This window comes from Alligator mississippiensis, chromosome 10 (assembly GCF_030867095.1).
Source record: "Alligator mississippiensis isolate rAllMis1 chromosome 10, rAllMis1, whole genome shotgun sequence".
Classification (NCBI taxonomy): Eukaryota; Metazoa; Chordata; order Crocodylia; family Alligatoridae; genus Alligator; species Alligator mississippiensis.
In genome coordinates, this window is record NC_081833.1 from 27,138,375 (window position 1) to 27,156,308 (window position 17,934).

Consider the following 17,934-nt stretch of genomic DNA (forward strand, 5'->3'; position numbering starts at 1 on the left):
TTCAACCCTTCTGTTCAATGCTAGTTGAAGGTTAGTTACTGTAGCAAGTAACTATGGATTTTGGAAACAGATTGTCAGGAAATCCTGACAACACATTTCAGAGAAATCCAACTGCTTAATTCCTTTCCCCCATGCTGTCATGCATACAGAACAAGTAGTAAGTTAAAAAACCTTTTTCTCAGAACATTCAGCACTTCATTTTATTTGGGTATTGGACTAGGTGACCTCCTGAAGTCCCTTCCATCCCTAATTTTCAGTGATTCTATGAAAAATGGTGTCAGTTATATATAATGGTTTCAGAAAAGTCCTGTATTATAGCATTTGGCAGTAGTACTAATTAACTGTACAGTCTCCTCCCTCTGCATATATCTAGGCAGTGAGATATGTGCTTATAGAACTTAAGGCAAAAGTCATCTTGCTCTAGAATTTGGAGAAATGCAACTAGCACTTTGCAAACAGTGCTCCCAACCTTATAGCTACTTAATTCAGCACAAGGCTAAGAGTGACAGCAGGATCAACAGCGGTACAAAATACACGGAATAGAAACTACTCTTGACTTTTCTTGGAACAGGTTGAATAACACCAGCTTGTTTGAGGAGTTCTGTTCATCCTAAAAAGTGCAAATAAATCATTCGTGTTCATACTAATGAGAAGAGCACTCTAAAAATATGCTTCATAGTCTAGCTATGGCAACTGGGTACAGTAGTCTTTGTCATGGTATTGAACACTTTACAAATAGACTAAAGTGAATTAAAGACCTGTATATTGTTCTATAGGGAATCACTGACAGAGCCCCAAGAAAAACCTTTTTCAATAGGTATAAATTGTTGTTGTAGATTAGGGGTGGGAAATTATTTTGGGCCACGGGCTGCTTAACAAGGTTTGGTGAGCTGTCAAGGGCCACATGGATAGCCCTGCCCCTTAACAGGTGCCCCACCCCCGGGCCATCATCTTGGGTCCAGAGGTCCCACCCCCAACCCCTGCCACTGGAAGTCCCTCGCCTTGTCCCCTGGAAACACTCCTTTTGAGAGAGGGGAATTGCCATCTTAGAACCAGAAAAAAAAACCATATCATACACTAAAACTCAAACACCTACTAGAACATATTTTATTACAAAAAATATTTTTGTCATGATTTGTGTACTGTATATCAAGGTGATTGCATAACACAAAAATAAATTCTTAGCCTTTTATATTGCGGGGGGGGGTATGGGTGGAGGAGTGTAGCTGTGTGGGGGGGGGTATAAGGTATGTTGGGGGCTGGTGTGGTGTTTGTGGGGTGTGGGTCTGTAGCTCTAGAACACTGTCCTCTCCTGCGGACAATACAGACAAGGCAGGCATTGCTGGGGGGTGTATGTGTCTGTGTGTGTGGTTTGTGGGGGGCGAGGATCCCCCCACACTCCTCCTATGGCTGGCCAGCACTGCATGTTTCAGTGAACAGCGCAGCCCCCGCTGAGCCGAGCCAGATGCTTTCTCCACCCCAGCCCACTCCAGTACCTGGGTCTTCCCTCCTGTGCCCCGCAAATGCAGGGAGCACCATGGAAACAAATGGCCCGGTGGGGGCTGTGTTCCTTGCAGCGCTGGCCAGAGCCAGGCAGCAGGGCTGAGCAGAGTGCCCCTCCCCTGCTGCTGCTGTCCCCCACTGCCTGCCAGGGCTGCATGCCATGGCAGGGAAAGAGTACAGAAGGGGCCCCCATACCGCTCCCCCCACACCCACACCCTGCCCACCTGAGCTCCATCCTACTGATGCCCAGGGGCGTGAGCTCCATGCTGCAGCCAGCCTCAGCCCCATGCTCTGTGCTCCTGCCCAGCTGCAGCCCCTCCCCCTTTCCCTACCTACTGCCCAGATGGAGCAGGATGACAGGGAAGCCTCCAGCAGCAGCCCTGCCCTGTGCTAAAGGGCTGGCACTTCTGCCCATGAAGGTGGGAGCGAGGCACCTAGGATATGTTTGGGGATGGGTATAAGCACCTTGCTCTCATCCAGAGCCAACCGTAGCAGTGTGCGGGGCCTGTGGAGTGGCGAGCGGCCAGAGCACGGAGCTGACAGTGTACGACAGTCGCACAGAGTGGTGGCGCCCTTGACATGTGCCAACAGTGCTGTCCACGGGGCCCCCCAGTATGGGGCCTGGGGCGGTCACCCCAACCCGTCTCCCAAGGGATAGCTCTGCTCCCACCCTTGCATGTGGAAAGGCTGGGCAGGGCACAATTCGTTAGGGAGGCCCGTGGTAGCTTTCCTTCTGACTTAGGTGTGACTTAGACTGCTCTGCTTAATGAATCATGACAAGTATTGTTGCAGAAAACAGCTAACTAGGGCCTATGACAGTAGAGGCAAATTCCTGCATATCTTTATCTAATTTGCATACTGCAGTCATCTTGCTTAAGATGCCTTGATGCCAACTTTAAAAGCAATTCTGAGATGATTTCATCAAGTGAGGTCTCACTGCAGACAGATTCTAGTTCACTGCTCATAGGATTCATGGACATACAACATAAAATATCAACTGAAGAAAAAAATCAGTCCTTTATTTGCAATGCCGTTCTTTATAAAAATACTCCTCTTTTAAAGGGAGATGACACTGTGGTACACTTGTACACCTGGATTCCTATGGGTATGTCAACAACTGGAATTGCCCAAGTTGTTACAAAAATCAAACAAAAAACCCACAAAACAAAAAAAACCCAACACCTATTAAGTTTGCTGCAGGATAAAGCATGACATCAGTGGAGCAGCAAGCTGTACTGATAACACAGGTACACTATGTTGTCAGTCACCTTAAGTATTTCTAGTTGTGCTGATGGAAGCACCACAGCAGTTATACAGATGGGATGGAGAAAGCCCAAATGGTTATAAATAGTTTTTTAAAATGGCTGTTACAGCCTATCTGGTACATTCAGGGAGTTCCTGCTGTCTTTTTTTCAAGAAGTGGAACAGACAGCCTAAAGCCTAGTTGCTGAGCAATTCCTGGCATTCATAACTGGGAAGACCTCCCAAGAGATTAGTGATCCCCATTATACTGAAATTTGAGTATTGCACTGTAACTTCCAGACCTTCACAGTAAGGGCAAGGAGGGTGACAGCCTCAGAAATGTAGGCCTAGATATAATTTACTTTCTTGAGACAGAGTCCTTTAGGAAGGGATCATGCCTTTGTTCCGTTTCCTGTCAGCCATTGCACGTCTGTTATGATTAGCTCGTGTTCCTTTGCTGGCTTCTTTCTTCCTCCTTTCCTGTATGGTTTCCCGGTTCTGTCCGTGTCCCTTCACATTCCCAACAACAGCTGCTGAGCCATCATGTTTGTGCCTGAAGCATGTATTAATAAACAGAGGGAAGTTATCATGGTCCTACACCAGATCACAAAACTAGATTTCCCTTTAGTACAAAGGAGAGAGTGGGAGGAGAGTTCAGCCAGCCAGCCATTAAGTCTTACTGTAGCGCACTGAAAACTAAGCTGTACAGCACTTCTATAATACAAGAAAATTATCTATTAACTACATGCAAATACAATCTTCTTATGTTTAGTAAGGTGACAGAAAGCCAAATACAATACTGTCCTGTCTTCACCTGTGGAGGTTATTCAAGATGTAGGAAGCTCCTGCTCTCCCAAGAACCTATTAATCATATGCAGGGTCTTGTTCTCCTGTTCACATAGCTGCAATAGTAGCACCACTATAGCAAGTGAATAGGTTGGTCAGGGGTCCCATACCATTGGCACAGAAACAGTAGATGCACCAAGGTTAAGCTGAGTAAGAAGACTGAGACAGTGTCAGTTTCAAAAGATGCATTTGTTAACTTAAGAGTGGTGTGAAGCATTCTGAGTTAATTCAAGCCAACTTAAGACCTGCATCAAGTCAAGATGCTTCGTTCCATTATGGCAGTAGCCTTGAGGAGACAGGGATCTCGTGATCAGGTGTCATGGTACTAGTCAAAAGTAAAATCTTGGTCCACTGAAGTCAGTGAACATTTTGCTATTGACTTCAGTGGAGCCCATACTTCATTCCAAATAAGGGATTCTGTCTTACCCTTTCCTGGCAAGGTAAATCATCCGTCGGGCTTCTGCTCTCTCCCTCAGCACAGCTGGGTCCTGGACAAAATGGTCCTGCTGCAGAATAGAAGTTATTGTAGTATTACGTACTCATTAACAATATCTGAGGAGATACAGAAGCTTGGCTTTTTGTGGTATGGTTGAGTCCTTCCCTACCCCCGACCTACAGCTGAGGTTACCAGTTATGACTAGACAATTCAGCAGATTAGTATTAGGGAAGCCCTTGATGCAAGATGATACAAGCTACTCTATCTGAAAAGCTGGCAGAACATCTAGACCAGGAGTAGGCAACATTTTTGGCCAGTGCTCAAAAAAACGCAACGTCTACCTTATAAGGTGCCAGTGCCAGCAAGCCAAAAACCCCAAAACTGGGGTAGGAGGTACATGGCAGAAAACATTGCATATATTAATATAGTTAATCATAAATGTTGCTTTTTTTTTTTCATACAGTAAATATCAGGTTTTCTAAAAATTCTAAACCTGGTGTCAATAACTAAAATTTCATATACTACCTTTGTTCTTGTGTATTCTTATTTTGTTAAGCGTGTTGTGATGAAAGAGGGAGAGAGGGACAGAGAAAAGAAAAAGGGAGAGAAAAATAGAAAAGAGGAAAAATGAGAAGGAGAAGAGAAAAAGAAAGAAAAAAGGAGAGGAGAGAGAAAGAGAAAGAAAAGAGCAAGGGAAAGAAAAAAAGGAGAGGAGAGAGAAAAAAAGAGGAAAGAAAAAGGGGAGAGGAATGAGAAAGAGGGGAGATTAGAAAGAGGAAAAAGAGAAGGCAGAAGTGTGTCCCTCACTACCCACATCTCCCACCACTACCAGCTGCAGCTTGGATCCACTAGTCCAGGGCAGTGTCCGGTGGAGGAAAGCAGTGACACCCCAGCAGCTGTCGCCAAGGCTGGGGTGATCAGGCCACCCCAACAGTCCCAGAGCAGAGGGAGCCCAGGCTCAGGGCTGGGAGGGAAGACCTAGTTGGGGCTTGGGCAGACAGATGCCCTGTCCCACCTGGGCGGGGGGCAGCACCAGGGCAAAGTCTGGATGGTGTGGTGAATCCTGGGTGCAGGGGGAAGCTCCATGGATAGGCCAACCTAGCCAGGCCCTTAGGAAGGCAGCAGGTGGAGGAGAGTGAGGGCAGGGCGGGAAGCACGGGCTGCCTCGGGGTTCCACGGACTTGGGCCACAGTGGGTAGGTGGCCAGCAGCACCTGAGGTGGGGCCTGGCCCAGCCCACACAGCTCTGTGGGGATGGGCTGCAGCCACCCTGCCTGCATAGGGATGCCACCTGGTCAGGGCAGGACACCAGGCTCAGGGGGCTCCAGGCTCAGCCTCCCTGCATGCCAGACAGTGCAACCGGGGCGAAGCCACTCCCGGTGCAAGGGCCTGGCTGTGGGGCCCAGCTGCAGGAGGCCCCAAAGCCCCAGAAACAGCCGCTACAGGCAGCGCTCGGCACCAAGCCAGCCACGAGCCTCCACCACAGTGGTCCTCCACAGTGCCTACCCGCTCCATCCTTACCCACCTGCAGCTCCCCCTCCAGGGGCCGGGCCAGGGGGCGAGGTCAGCAGAATGCAGATAGCATCTCTGCCTGTGCTCTCCTGACTTCGTCCACAGTGCCTGGTGTGGTGCTAGGACTTGTGGCTGCTCCAGAGACCCCGGAGCAGCAACTTAAAAATTTTTTTTTTTTAAACAATATCCTCACACACATCCTGGCATGCCAAGGAAAATATATGTCTCCACATACCACTAATTGGCACACATACCAGGGGTTGCCTATCCCTGATCTAGACTGCAAGTTTGTTACTGAGATTCTGTTCCTCCCTTATCATCAGTGGTGGGCAAAATGGCAGATCCAGCCAGTGGCCAGACTGGGGCACTCAGGCTGCAGATTGCAGCTCTGTCCTGGCTCTGGACTGCGCTATTACTGCCACAAGATCCTAGTTCAGCTCTGGAGCAGCTCTGTGCCCTGCCACACGCCCCGTCAGCAGGGTGGTGTTGGGGGGGATTTGGGAGGGGATATAGCCACCCAAAAATTCCCTGTAGCCCCTCTGCTGCCACCATGTGCCCCACACAGGCAGTGGCAGCTGAGTCTGTCCTGCTCCTGTCCACGGCAAAGCCCCTCCAGCCCCCACACCAGGATGAGGCTGGCACCATTGCTACCTGCCAGTGCTGCTCAGGCCACTCTGCAGAAACCCCAGCACTGCGCTATCACAACAGGGGCCACTGCTGGGGTCTCCATGGAAACTGGCCCCAGCTGTGTGGGCAGGGGCTGCTGGGAAATGGAGTCCACTGCTGGCCAGATCCAGCCCACAGGCCAGGCTTTGCCCACCCCTGCTTATCAGTCAATTTCACCATTAATAATACTGTATTTACTCAATTCCAAGACAAGATTTTGTTCCCCCACATTGAACAGAGTAATCAAGTACAAGGTGGTGGGGCAGGCTGCTCCAGTGCCAGCAGGCTCTTTCCCCTTCCAGCCTGGCACACAGAGCACAGCTCCAGCTCAGCTTCATAGTGGCCTGTAGCCGACACCACTATTGTGGGGCCAGGCTGGCACCAGTCCATGATGTGGGAGGAAGGATAAGGCAGAGAGAAGAGGAGTAGCAGTGGTGGGGGGACAGATGGATAGGTAGGCAAGTAACAGATGCCTGAGGCTACATGGAGCAGGCAAAAGTTTGAGGGAGGCAGGGGACAAGCTGTGAACTGCTACACTCAGGGGACTATTTACTGTCCAATTGTTTGCTGCTTCTGACCAAAGGGGCACCCTTCCACACTGAAAAGCAATGCTGAAGTTGGAAGATTCAGGTTTTGAAACAGGTAACTTAACATGCTAAAGCCCCTGCCAGCAATAAGAGGCAAAGTAGATGGGACTTACAATGGAACTTTTCATAGCTCCAATTTCCATCAACCTGCAAAACAAGCAAGTCACCTTTGGCGTTTCTTTTTCAGCTTCTTCCTCTTCCGGGTCCTCTTCCTCTTCCTCTCGTCCTTTGGGTTTCAGGACCTGAGGTGTGGTAAATGGCCTGGGAGTTTGAGGCACAAAAAAAGAGAAAAACTAAGGGACCTCATCCACAACTATTTTACTTGGGCAATGCTATTACTATAGCCCAACATCATTCAACTGGCTGTCCAGAGGCTACATCTGGCCCACAAGGGGTTAACGTGCGGCCCCCAGGCACCTGCCTGACTGCCACTTTCCCCTTGTTCCTGCTGCTGCAGCAACCTCTGAAGCAGGGCAGTATGCAGTGGCAGAAGGGGTGGGGACCTTGCACTGCCCACATGATGGTACGAGGGCAGAGGGGAGATGGGCTTGTAGTGGCTGCACAGTGGCACGCAAGTCATATTGACTATGCCATCTGGCAGGAGCAGTGGCAGGAGGAGGGTGGGGGGTTCTCACTGCCCACATGGCAGGGTCATGGGGATCCAACACAATAGACCGCCCTCACGTCATAAGTTTGCGGTCCACAGCCACTCAGAAGTTGGACAGCCTTGCTATGGCCTGTCCAAGGTCATTTTAAAAACATTTCTGAACTGCAAAAGTGACAGGCATTTAAAGAGCATAACCAAAGCTTTTAGGGACCTATAACTTAATAAAGTGGGTGGAATGAATTACTAACTTTGTAGGGAAAGATGTGACAACAAATGATTAATTTGCTATGTTCCACAAACACTTGCAGAGACTCCAATTACTGAATATTTCCAAATTGGAAAGTCTCAGCTAAGCACCATGTTCTTCCTTTCATATTTACTACTTCACTCCCTGCACTTTTGGTACATCGATAGGATCATGCACATGATGGACAAAATACAGCTCTGTCATAATTCTACTGAGATCAATGGAGAGGTCTCTATTCATCCCCACCAGGCAGATTTTGGAAACACATTTGTTCCTTCTGAGTCCAGTTTTGATAGATACAGAAAATATGTTTCCCAGGGAAGTTCAAGGTGTGTACATAAAAATGGTCAATCAATAACAATCATCACCCAGCACCTCCCCAAGGGAGGGATAGTATGACATTTCATGAAGTGGGAGAGTTGCAAGGGGAAGGATAGGCACTTAGAGACACCACAAGGAACCAAGAATCCATGCCTGCCTTCAGAAGCGAAGCCAGACTCCCACAACGCATCATCATGACAGCAGTGACGTTTGACTGTTAGCCCTCTGTAGACCTCAACCCACAGACTGGGGAGAGTCTGGTTTCATATAGGTGAGCCAATCTTTATGTACCCACTATAACAAAAATGACTTTATACTCAAGATAGTTCAACTCTAACCCACAGCAATTGGGCTGAGGTCATCCCATGGATTCTCAGCTGTACTTAAGTAGGCTTTGCACTAGTTGAGGATTTTTTCACACACAAATACTTGACTGGGAAAACCTGTCAGCTCTATAGCCACTTTGCGCATCTAGAATAATGCAAAGGGCCTGAAGGAGAAAGAAACTGATTTTAGTTCTATTTTAGTGCAAGGATTTTCAAAGGATTTAAGCCTGGTATTTCATCACAGAAGAAATCAAATGTAAAACCAGAAGTGTCCGTTTATATTGAAGCCACAGGCTTGGTATTCAGAAGCAACAACATGCACCTGCCCTTCATAATGTTTTTACTGAGAGGTACATGGGCAACTCAGACCCTCGGGTGGGGGGGGGGGGAAATCAACCTCCAGCGTGTTACAGGCAAATCTGCAAGAGCCTTCTATTTCTGATCCCCAACAATACTTCAGGAAGACTTCAAAGGAAATTAAAAAAAAAAAAAAAAAAAAAAAAGCAGAGTTGCATTTTTAAAAACTAGCATTAGCACTGTGTTAATAACATGTTACAGCTCCATCTTCCTGAAAGTGCTGTTACAGTTGGAAAGTGATTATGTTAATTGCAAGAGAAATATTAAGCCTCCAGCTTCTAGGAGATGAAGAAATAAAGTATGCTTGGTTTCCTGATAAATCTTACTTTTTTTTTTTCTGAAATGTCCCTCAGTCATGATTTTATAATAAAAATGCTATGCTGTTCCAACTAGGGGTGAACCGATAGCGATTTTGGGGGCTGATACCAATAGCCAATTTTTAAGGAGGTGTATCGGCCAATACCACTCCAATTTCCTATACAACTGTGTGCAGCTGGTAAGTCTGGTGTGGTGGAAGGGGAGGAAGGAGGGAAGGAGTGTGGGGGAGCAAATCAAGGCCCCCCGTGGTAGGGGAGGGAATGGAGCAATTGTAAATATACCAGTAAAACATTGTGTTCAACTGATATATAAAAAGATATAGATATATAGATCTATATGTAGTGGCATTTCATTTTAAATAATGGAAAAATGATTTTGAGGGGGTTTATTCAGAGAATTTGCAGTTTTTAAACAGAGAAAACCAGGATCCCTGGCTTACAAATATACAGCTTACCATGTGGGGCAGGCCTTTATTGTACATGAACTGCTCTGCAGCAACTGCCTGTGTGTATGGTCTTACCCTGTGATAAACAGAAGCTAAATATGGGCAGAGGAGTACCATCAAAATGTACTTCTTCAGCTGGGTTTGGAACATGCACATGGGCATTTACTGCAGAGCAAATGGCATGAGGTAAAACCTTGGTCCTTTTCCTTTGCAGTAAATTGTTTTTATGTCCATACCCCAAAAGAGAGGCATGAAGGTCACTTGCCTAGTCAGTGGAACAGGCCCAGAATTTTCAGTCCCCTGCTCAAATAGCTAGATCCCATAAGAGCCATAGAGACAGGGAAATTCACCAAGCAAGCATGGCCAGAAGGAAGATTATCCCTCCTGTTTGCCCAGCTGTTTTTCTGCATCTGGGATGAAGGGAGGAAGAAACAAGCATGAGGTCATCATGCTGTTTGTGTACAGAGTGAAAGCTTAAACCCTATTCACACAGTCTCCTAGAGAGGTTTGTAAACAAAGCCAAGGTATTTGCTTGGTTCTGAAACAAGAGAAAAAGGGAGGAAACAGTGAGGGAAGAGGAGTCCTAGAGCTTCCTGTACCCAGAACTTCAAAAAGCTCTAGTCAAGGGGGAAAAAAGGAGACCCACAGCCTGTTCATCCTCTCAGATCAGGAGTAGAAAGAATACTGGGAAAAGGAAATAAATCTCTGGAGCTTCTCTTCCTGGCACAAGACCAGAAGCATAGAGAATGGAGACCTGCGGACATGGCCAGGTGCTCAGATATGTTCTCCTATTTCCTCTGTACCAGCATTCACATATTAGGAACATGGACTATCAACTTCCTACAGGCTGAAGCCATTGTACATACCTCCTACTGATCAACTCATCATCCGAGTCTGCATCATTAGCCCCAACCTGGTTCCCATCATAGGTGTCGTCGTATTCATCCTCGTAGTCATCCCTAGAGAACTGGGCTTCTCCAGCCTGCTCAGGAACCTCCTCTACAATCACACTGTACTGGCTGTAGCGTTCCTTCTGTTCAGCAATTAGACGCTTGTCATTCAACAAACTCTCTGTTGTGTCCTTGTCCTTCCTGCAGCCCATAGCATGGAGATGGAGGGACAAAAAAAACAAACAAACAAACAAACAAACAAAACACAAAACAAAAACAGAACAGAGGCACTTCAGAGTCATTCTTTATAGCTAGAATTTTTAAATCAATGGAAACTCATTCATCCCCAGTGACTAAACACTTCATCCTGCAGTAAAACCCTTGGTCTCAAAAGCACTTCCCAATCATTGGTGAATTACCCCTCCCAAGATACTCAATGGAGATGCAAAAGGGATCATTTTGAAAGCAGCCAGCAAGAATGCCCAACAGATTAGGCCAGGAATTGGACTGTACCATTTCCATTTGAAATGGAAGGGAAGATTTTAAGGGCAACCAAATACAATTATACTAGAGCAGGAATTTGGCCACAACCCAACTCCCACAACAGGTACCATGGATCTTTAATGACAACACTAATCAGAGCCCAGATTTGGTCTCAACAGAAGACAGAATTTCCGAGTACACAGTGCCAGCTAACACCATGCTGCCATGCTAGTTCAGAGGTTAAATATCAGGGCTGTAGTGCCAGGAAACACAAACTAAAGATCAGGGCAACAGTGAATGGGGTGCTCACTAGGGTTATGCAAAGCTTTGGTTGTTGATTCAATTCAGCAGAGATTCGGCCCAATTCGGCAGCCAAATCTCCAAATCTGAATCGAATCAAGAGACCCTTGAATCTCTCTGAATTGAATTGGAACCCTCCAAAATAGATTCAGAAAGATTCATAGATTCGGACATAGACACAACTTTAAATGTTTTTTTCTACATACCTCTAGGTACCAGGCAGCTTGTGAATGCTGAGATGCTGGGGCGAATACAGCATCCCATGGGAACGCGGGGGGTACCCAGTGTGCTCGACAGCAGACCCAGAAACAGACCAGAAGTACTTCTGGTCCGCTTCTGGGTCTGCCAGGGAGCACGAAGGGGACCCCCTCCCCAGCAACTGGTGCCTCCTGGGTCTGGAGGGGCACCAGGGGTCCCCCCACGGCCGATCACCAAGCCGGGGGGCATGGGAGGGGTCCCCCACTTGCTCAGTGGCAGACCCAGAAGTGGACCAGAAGTAGTTCCAGTCCACTTCTGGGTTTGCCACCAAGCATGCAGGGGGGCCCCCCACGCTGTGGGGATGCTCTATCTGCCCCACAATAGCAGCATTCACGAGCCATGCCTGGTACCTTGAAGTATGCAGAAAAAACATTTAAAGCTGTGTGTACAGCCAAATCGGCATCGAATCTTCAGATTCAGATTTGGCTGAATCTAATTGAAACAATGATCCAAATCAACGAACTGAATCACTGTCCGATTCAGGCTGAATCCGAATCGAATACTGCCTGTTTCACGCACCCCTAGTGCTCACGCGCCCCTCCCCAGTAGTCAGAGAGTTTACAATTTAAGTTTGTGATGAGGGAAAGCAGACAGAAGCAAGGAGAATTAAAGGGAAGAGTGAGAACTACAATATGCATGGAAGAGTAAAGATAGAAGATTCAGAGAGGGGGAAAAGAAAGCAGAACAAAACACTGCGCCAAGAAATCCATCTGCATCAGGAAGACCCATAGAATACCACCACTTTCTGCAACTGTAGCATTTCTGATCTAAACACCTCAAAGCACTGTATGAACAACCCTCAGTTAAACCTGCTGAGCAAGTAACACTGGACTTATTTTATAGGTAAGAAACTAAGTTTGGCCAACATACTCAAATCTGGCACCCAACTATACGTGTGCCTAACCTGAAACACTTTCTACTTTGATTGTCAGATAGGCTCGGTACCAACTAATCCTGTGCAGGAAGCAAGGTCTTGTGACACTTAAGCTGTAAACCATGCATGGAGTTTATACGAATAGGGAAAGCTTTTCCTGAGCATACTCCAAAACACTCCAAAGTTTAAAGGGAATTCACAATTGAAGTTTCACTTGGAATAACTGAATTCTCTTCATATTTCTAGTAGAGGAACCTGCCTAAGAAAGAGGTGTATTCAGAATGGCCAGATTCCCATGGCATTTTTCCCCATGAGGGAAAATTATTCTAAGCCTGATCTTCAGCTTCATTCACATTTGGAATCCCCAAATAAGATAAGAGGATGCAGGCAGTGTCTGCTTTCCCCCTCCTCCATGAATCACTGGTTTCCAGCACTGAAATTAGCTGAAGTTAACTTCAAACATCCCTGAAAAATGTTTTTTTTGGATCCATCTGTTACATCTCATCTTTTAGACTGCTGGTCCCTACCCAAAATGGGCAAACACCAAAACAGTGCTTTTCTGGTTTGAAGAAGGAATGCAAGAATAGGTTATCATTACAACCCATATTAGACCTCAGACCAGACTGGAAAAAAACACTGTTGCCCAGAAGTCTGGGCAAGATCTGATTTTCCTACCTGAAAAGCAAGAACAACAAGAGACAGAACCTATGCCTTTGCTGAAAAAAAAGGTGTTCTTTACATCAAGATAGCTTTCAAAGTAAAATCCTAGCAGGCAGAAGATGCATGGTAGCTGCGATCTACAACATACCCCAATGCCTCAGAGGGCTGACCTCAACAAGCTATGTCAAAGCAAAAACTACATAGTGTCTTGTTTCCACTGGGATTTAGCATTAAAAGTGATGCCTCTGTGCAAAACAGGTGTGTTTTACAGTGAAGAGAGCTTTAGGGAGAGCAGACCAACAAACAGCAATACCAACAGGAGAGTAATTTAAGGGGCCAAATGACAATACATCTTTCTTAGGGAGCTGAAGCAACAATCTGGGAAGGGACTGGGTCAGCTATCTGACAACTTGGGGAGATGGCATAGTACATTGCTGGGCACATCCATGACTGAACTTTATTGTGAATGGGACGTCTGTTAATGCTTTGATCAGGAGAGAATGTACTAGTTTTGAAAAGGAAAGGTGGGGATAGAGCATCTCAGACTGTATCTTAAATGTCTAATAGTACAAAGTGGTAGTGTTAGGGTGAAGTTGTAACCATGATGATCCCGGAAAACGTGAGAGATCCAACAAAAAGATAAATCACCCACAAAAACCCTTACCTCTCTCAATAGTACAAAGGCAGTTTTTTCTGATCAGAAAGGCAAGCAACAATCAAGTTTGGTAATCAAGTCAATGTAAGCTTCACAGTAAAAGCAGCAATAATTTGAGAACCCACTGCTGCAAAACACAATTTGATTGAACTTTAGAAGGGAAGTGATTTTTTCCTTAATATGTTATAGTCTTTAATTTCAAGCTTAGCTAATGCTGCCAGGTTCAAGTGGTTTAATTTGCAAACCAATTTTTCATCTATACACAATTCATGGAAAAATAAAACTGTGCACACACTTGGTTGATTTAAAATAAGCTTTTGAAAAGCATATGAAACATAGAAACCCGCTCAATTAGGGATAAAACCTGTGTCAGCCTGAATGAGAGGGTAATGCCAAACAGCTTAGGCTCAGTAAACATAAAAGATACAGAGCAGCATGCTAGAATAAGTGAAAAGCAGAGTCAATGCAATTTCACTGCAAGCACTCAGCAACAAAGGCAGGAACTACCAGAGAAGAGACTAGACCAATATTCTTCTGCATTATCAGAGCTGGATTTCAAACCAGATGGGTATTGATATTTCCTTGAACTTGAAACAGATTGCTATATAGTCTCAGGTCTAACTCAATCTTAGGCTGCTGGCAACAGTGACAATTATAAATTTATACTGACAAAGCAAAACAAACATAAAAGGCAAACAGAAGTACATCATCAAGAAAGGTCATTAAGAACCAAAGTTACATAATCATTTCCCAAAGAAGACAGCTTGAAGACTGAAACAATCAAACACATAGTCATAACCACCTGTGTACAAGTGATCAGAAAAAAGAGAGTCTCCCCTTGTTGTCAAACCTATATAAGATTTTGTTACTTGAATTTTTCCAAAAGGTCTTATTAAAATGGATATACTCACCTCCTACCTTTCTGTACCCGGGACAGGTCTATCGAATCTCTGCTGAAAACATCAAACTCATCATCCTGGAAGACATTACATCGAGAAGTCACCAAAGGGGTTGGATCTGGCTTCAACTGCCTGAGGAAAAGAAGATAGAACAGAAATCTCTAAGATAAAAGCAAGACAGGCCATATTCTCCAACAGAAGTACATACTTGCTCAGATCTCTGTTATTCTGCTAATCCCTCAGCCATACCCATGTGTTCAAGGTGCTAAAACTAAACAGTATTTGAGGGAGCACAAATTTAGCAAAAGCAAAGAGAAAATTATTTTCAATTAAGAATGCACAAAACAAAATATAAACAGCAAATATTCAATACTGAAGAATACTTATACTCAAAATGACTCAGTAAAGCCAAACTGAAGTTTGATGACTACCCTTAAAAGGAAAAACCAACAATTTGCTACTGTTGGTTTCAGGATGTTTGTTTCCCTATGGTTACCTATCGATTCTGGTCTCAAGCCTCCTGGCTACATCTGTTCAATTTATAAGTCTAACTATGATTATTTTTAGATTTGTTTTTGCTGGTGCAGTAAACTCAGCCCAGAATCTGAATATTCAGCTGTGCTTTGCCTCTACAAACACCAATAATCACATTTCTGCATTTGCCACTTTGCTGACAGCTTGTTGAGGATGTACAAGGCAGAAGAGGATCCAGCCCCACTGCCTTGATAGCTGTATTGTCTCTGCAGTGGCAAGATATAAATAAGGGGAGGTGGGGGAGAAGAGTTGAACATTCTCCCTCCTTCCCCCTCCTCTCCCCTCCCCCCCGATGCACACAAACACAAAGAGTTTGTGCCAGCAAACTCAGCAGATTCAACTCAAATATTAAAACAGCAACGCACTGCTGAATATAACATCTTCATTTTTAATATGCTCACTTTTCTGGTAAGGATTACATTTTTTAAGTATGTCATATCACTATTACACTATTAATTATTATTGGCCAGATGTGGCCAATGCCTTTGTACATTACAGCTGGGCATACCAGTCACATTTTTACCTGAACTTACACTGCTGCTATAGTGCACACATAATCCAACAGCTGCAAAGGCAGCTACAATTTAGCTAATTTTACTGCCTGCTATGATTCTGAAGTCCCATGTGCAATGTATAGAAAGGAGCAAAAGCCACTCACAGCTCCATGAATTGTGACAAATGTGGATTTCAACTGTTTCCAATTTTCCTTGGGTTAACTTCAACTAATGCATATTTGACAGTGCTAGTACTTGACAATTTTACTTCTCTACCCCGTAGGATGAATTTCAGTTCAATGAATTCCTTTGAAGATACTTTTCTTCCTGTAGGACAAGTGGGATTTAGTCATCCAGGACCACAGCCTTCTGTACCAAATTCAAAGTTTGCAGGTAATGATGTCTGCACTGGATGTACAAAAGTGGTGGCACTGTACTGCTCAATCCGAGGCTAAGATGATGCCCTTCAATACACAATTTTAATGGGTCTTGTTTTAGTGTCCAGTGGACAATCATTTTTCATGACAAGTTACTACTGCACTGGAATTCTGAATGGAAAAAGTCTCCAGGTTCTGCAGTGACACAATATAAGGGGTGAAAGTTAGAGGCCGCTGGCACTGGGAATCCCCCCTTGGAGCACCCTGCCACAGGGAAACACAAGCCTTCAGCTCGTCTTCTATAGAGGGGTTTCTAATCTACACAGAGAATATTCATTTAAAAGAAAAGTCACAGAAATAAAGAGACATCAGAGCAGCACTGAAACCTCATCTCCCACCTTGGCATTGTTTGGTCCAGTTTGTCCAGGGATGGCACTAGCTTGTCCTCCAGGATGTTGTTGATCACCTGCTCTACATTGTAATCATACCCTTCCAGGCAGGCCAAGATGAAGCCCTCCCCGAGATCAGGCAGCAGATCTTTCACTTGAGAAATCAGAGAATCTAGCTCCACCCCTGAGACCTTGGCAATGGGTGCTGCAGCTGCTCCAGCATACTACAGATGTAAAACATAATGGGCAGCATTACTGAAAAGGAACTGTGATATTGATTGGGTTTGTGTAGGTATATACAGGAAAGGAGAGTAATTAGGGCCATGGTTTAATGCAAATGGCAGCTAACATTGCAAACTGATCAGGAGAGTTGTTTGTACAATGCAGTCATAGCCCACAAAGCTAGGTGTACAAGTCCACTTTTGTTTGTTCCCGAATGCGAAAACTGGTGTATTTCTAAGGATTGCTTCTCAAATAGAACTCACCCCTCAGAAAACATTACAGCTGTTTATAAAGCATATAGAAGACAAGATGCGAAGATACTAAGAAGGAATGCAACTGATGTAGTGTAACCCACCCAGGTGCTCTTCAATAGGAAACCCATGGAAAAAGCAGTTAAAGGGGGTTATCCAGTGTAAGGCCAGGATTAGGACTTAGTCTCTTACCCCCCTAGTTATTTAACAAGACCATATTGCATTAAACATATGGCAGCTATTCAGTTTTTGGTTCATCTAGCTGTCTAGAATAGAACTCCAAACTGGCATTCAGTAGCAGAGTCAAGAAAATGAATCCACTCCATAGAGAAATGAGTGAAGCACAGACTGAGAAAACCCAGTCCTATCCATGCAGTTCCATACTCACTTCATCTTCCAATCTATATGCATCATCAAGCTCCTCTGAGTCCTTAGCAGCATCTTCTGTCATTGCCGAGGCTCCACTGGATGCCAATGGTAGTGCTGGGTCTTTAGCAACACAAGTTTTTCTCCTATTCACACCTTCCCAGGCACTTTCCACTGCTTGGAGGATATAAGCTGTTCGGGTCTCATCTCTGGAAGACTAAGTTAAGGGTTCTTTTGTTCTTTATTCCTAGCTGACTAATTTGAATACCACTTCCAATTAGTTACATGCTCTTTGCTTATATTTTTGTCTACGTTGGTCTTTTTACCCAAAAAGTTTTTCTACCAATGCTAGGGGTGCACTGATAGAGATCTTTGCGGCTGATACTGATAGCCGATTTTTAAGGAGGCACATCAGCCAACACCAATCTGATTTCTGATACATCCATGTCCAGCTGGTAAGTCATAGATTTAGATTCATAGATTGTAAGGCCAGAAGGGACCTTGGAAGATCTTTGGGTCCAGTCCCCTGCACCAAGCAGGAAAGATAACTGGGGGTCAGCTGACCTCAGTAAGGTGACTGTCTAGTCTCATGTTGAAGATTTCCAGGATAGGTGATTATACCACATCTGGAGAGAGCTTATTCCACAGTTTGGACACCCTGACTGTAAAGAAGCTTTTCCCAATGTTGAGCCTGAATCAATCTTCCAGGAGTTTGTAGCCATTACTCCTTCATCAGATTCTGATCCACCCACCTTGCTAGACTTTTTAGTTCCACCTGTATCTGCAGCCTATCTTGAAGTGTGACCACACTCCCCCATAACTTGTGTTGTCTGTGAACTTGGCCAGTGAGCTCTTCACCACCACATCCAA

General features: G+C 45.2%; 1 protein-coding gene across 3 annotated transcripts in view; it reads right to left on the minus strand.

Annotated features, from left to right (window-relative positions):
• Window positions 1–2,501: 2,501 nt before the first annotated feature.
• The window catches only part of ASCC2 (activating signal cointegrator 1 complex subunit 2), a 34,741-nt gene continuing 19,308 nt past the window's right edge, over window positions 2,502–17,934 (minus strand). For 2 of the 3 annotated variants that reach the window (XM_059713589.1, XM_059713590.1), the window contains exons 13-19: window positions 17,087–17,272; window positions 16,235–16,449; window positions 14,444–14,563; window positions 10,279–10,503; window positions 6,959–7,052; window positions 4,018–4,097; window positions 2,502–3,298 (exon numbers count right to left, since the gene is read on the minus strand). In XM_059713589.1, the coding sequence (XP_059569572.1) occupies window positions 3,127–3,298; window positions 4,018–4,097; window positions 6,959–7,052; window positions 10,279–10,503; window positions 14,444–14,563; window positions 16,235–16,449; window positions 17,087–17,272 (1,092 nt within the window). In that variant the 3' untranslated portion in view covers window positions 2,502–3,126. The remainder of the gene's footprint in view (window positions 3,299–4,017; window positions 4,098–6,958; window positions 7,053–10,278; window positions 10,504–14,443; window positions 14,564–16,234; window positions 16,450–17,086; window positions 17,273–17,934) is intronic. The other variant, XM_059713591.1, reaches the window with a different exon arrangement.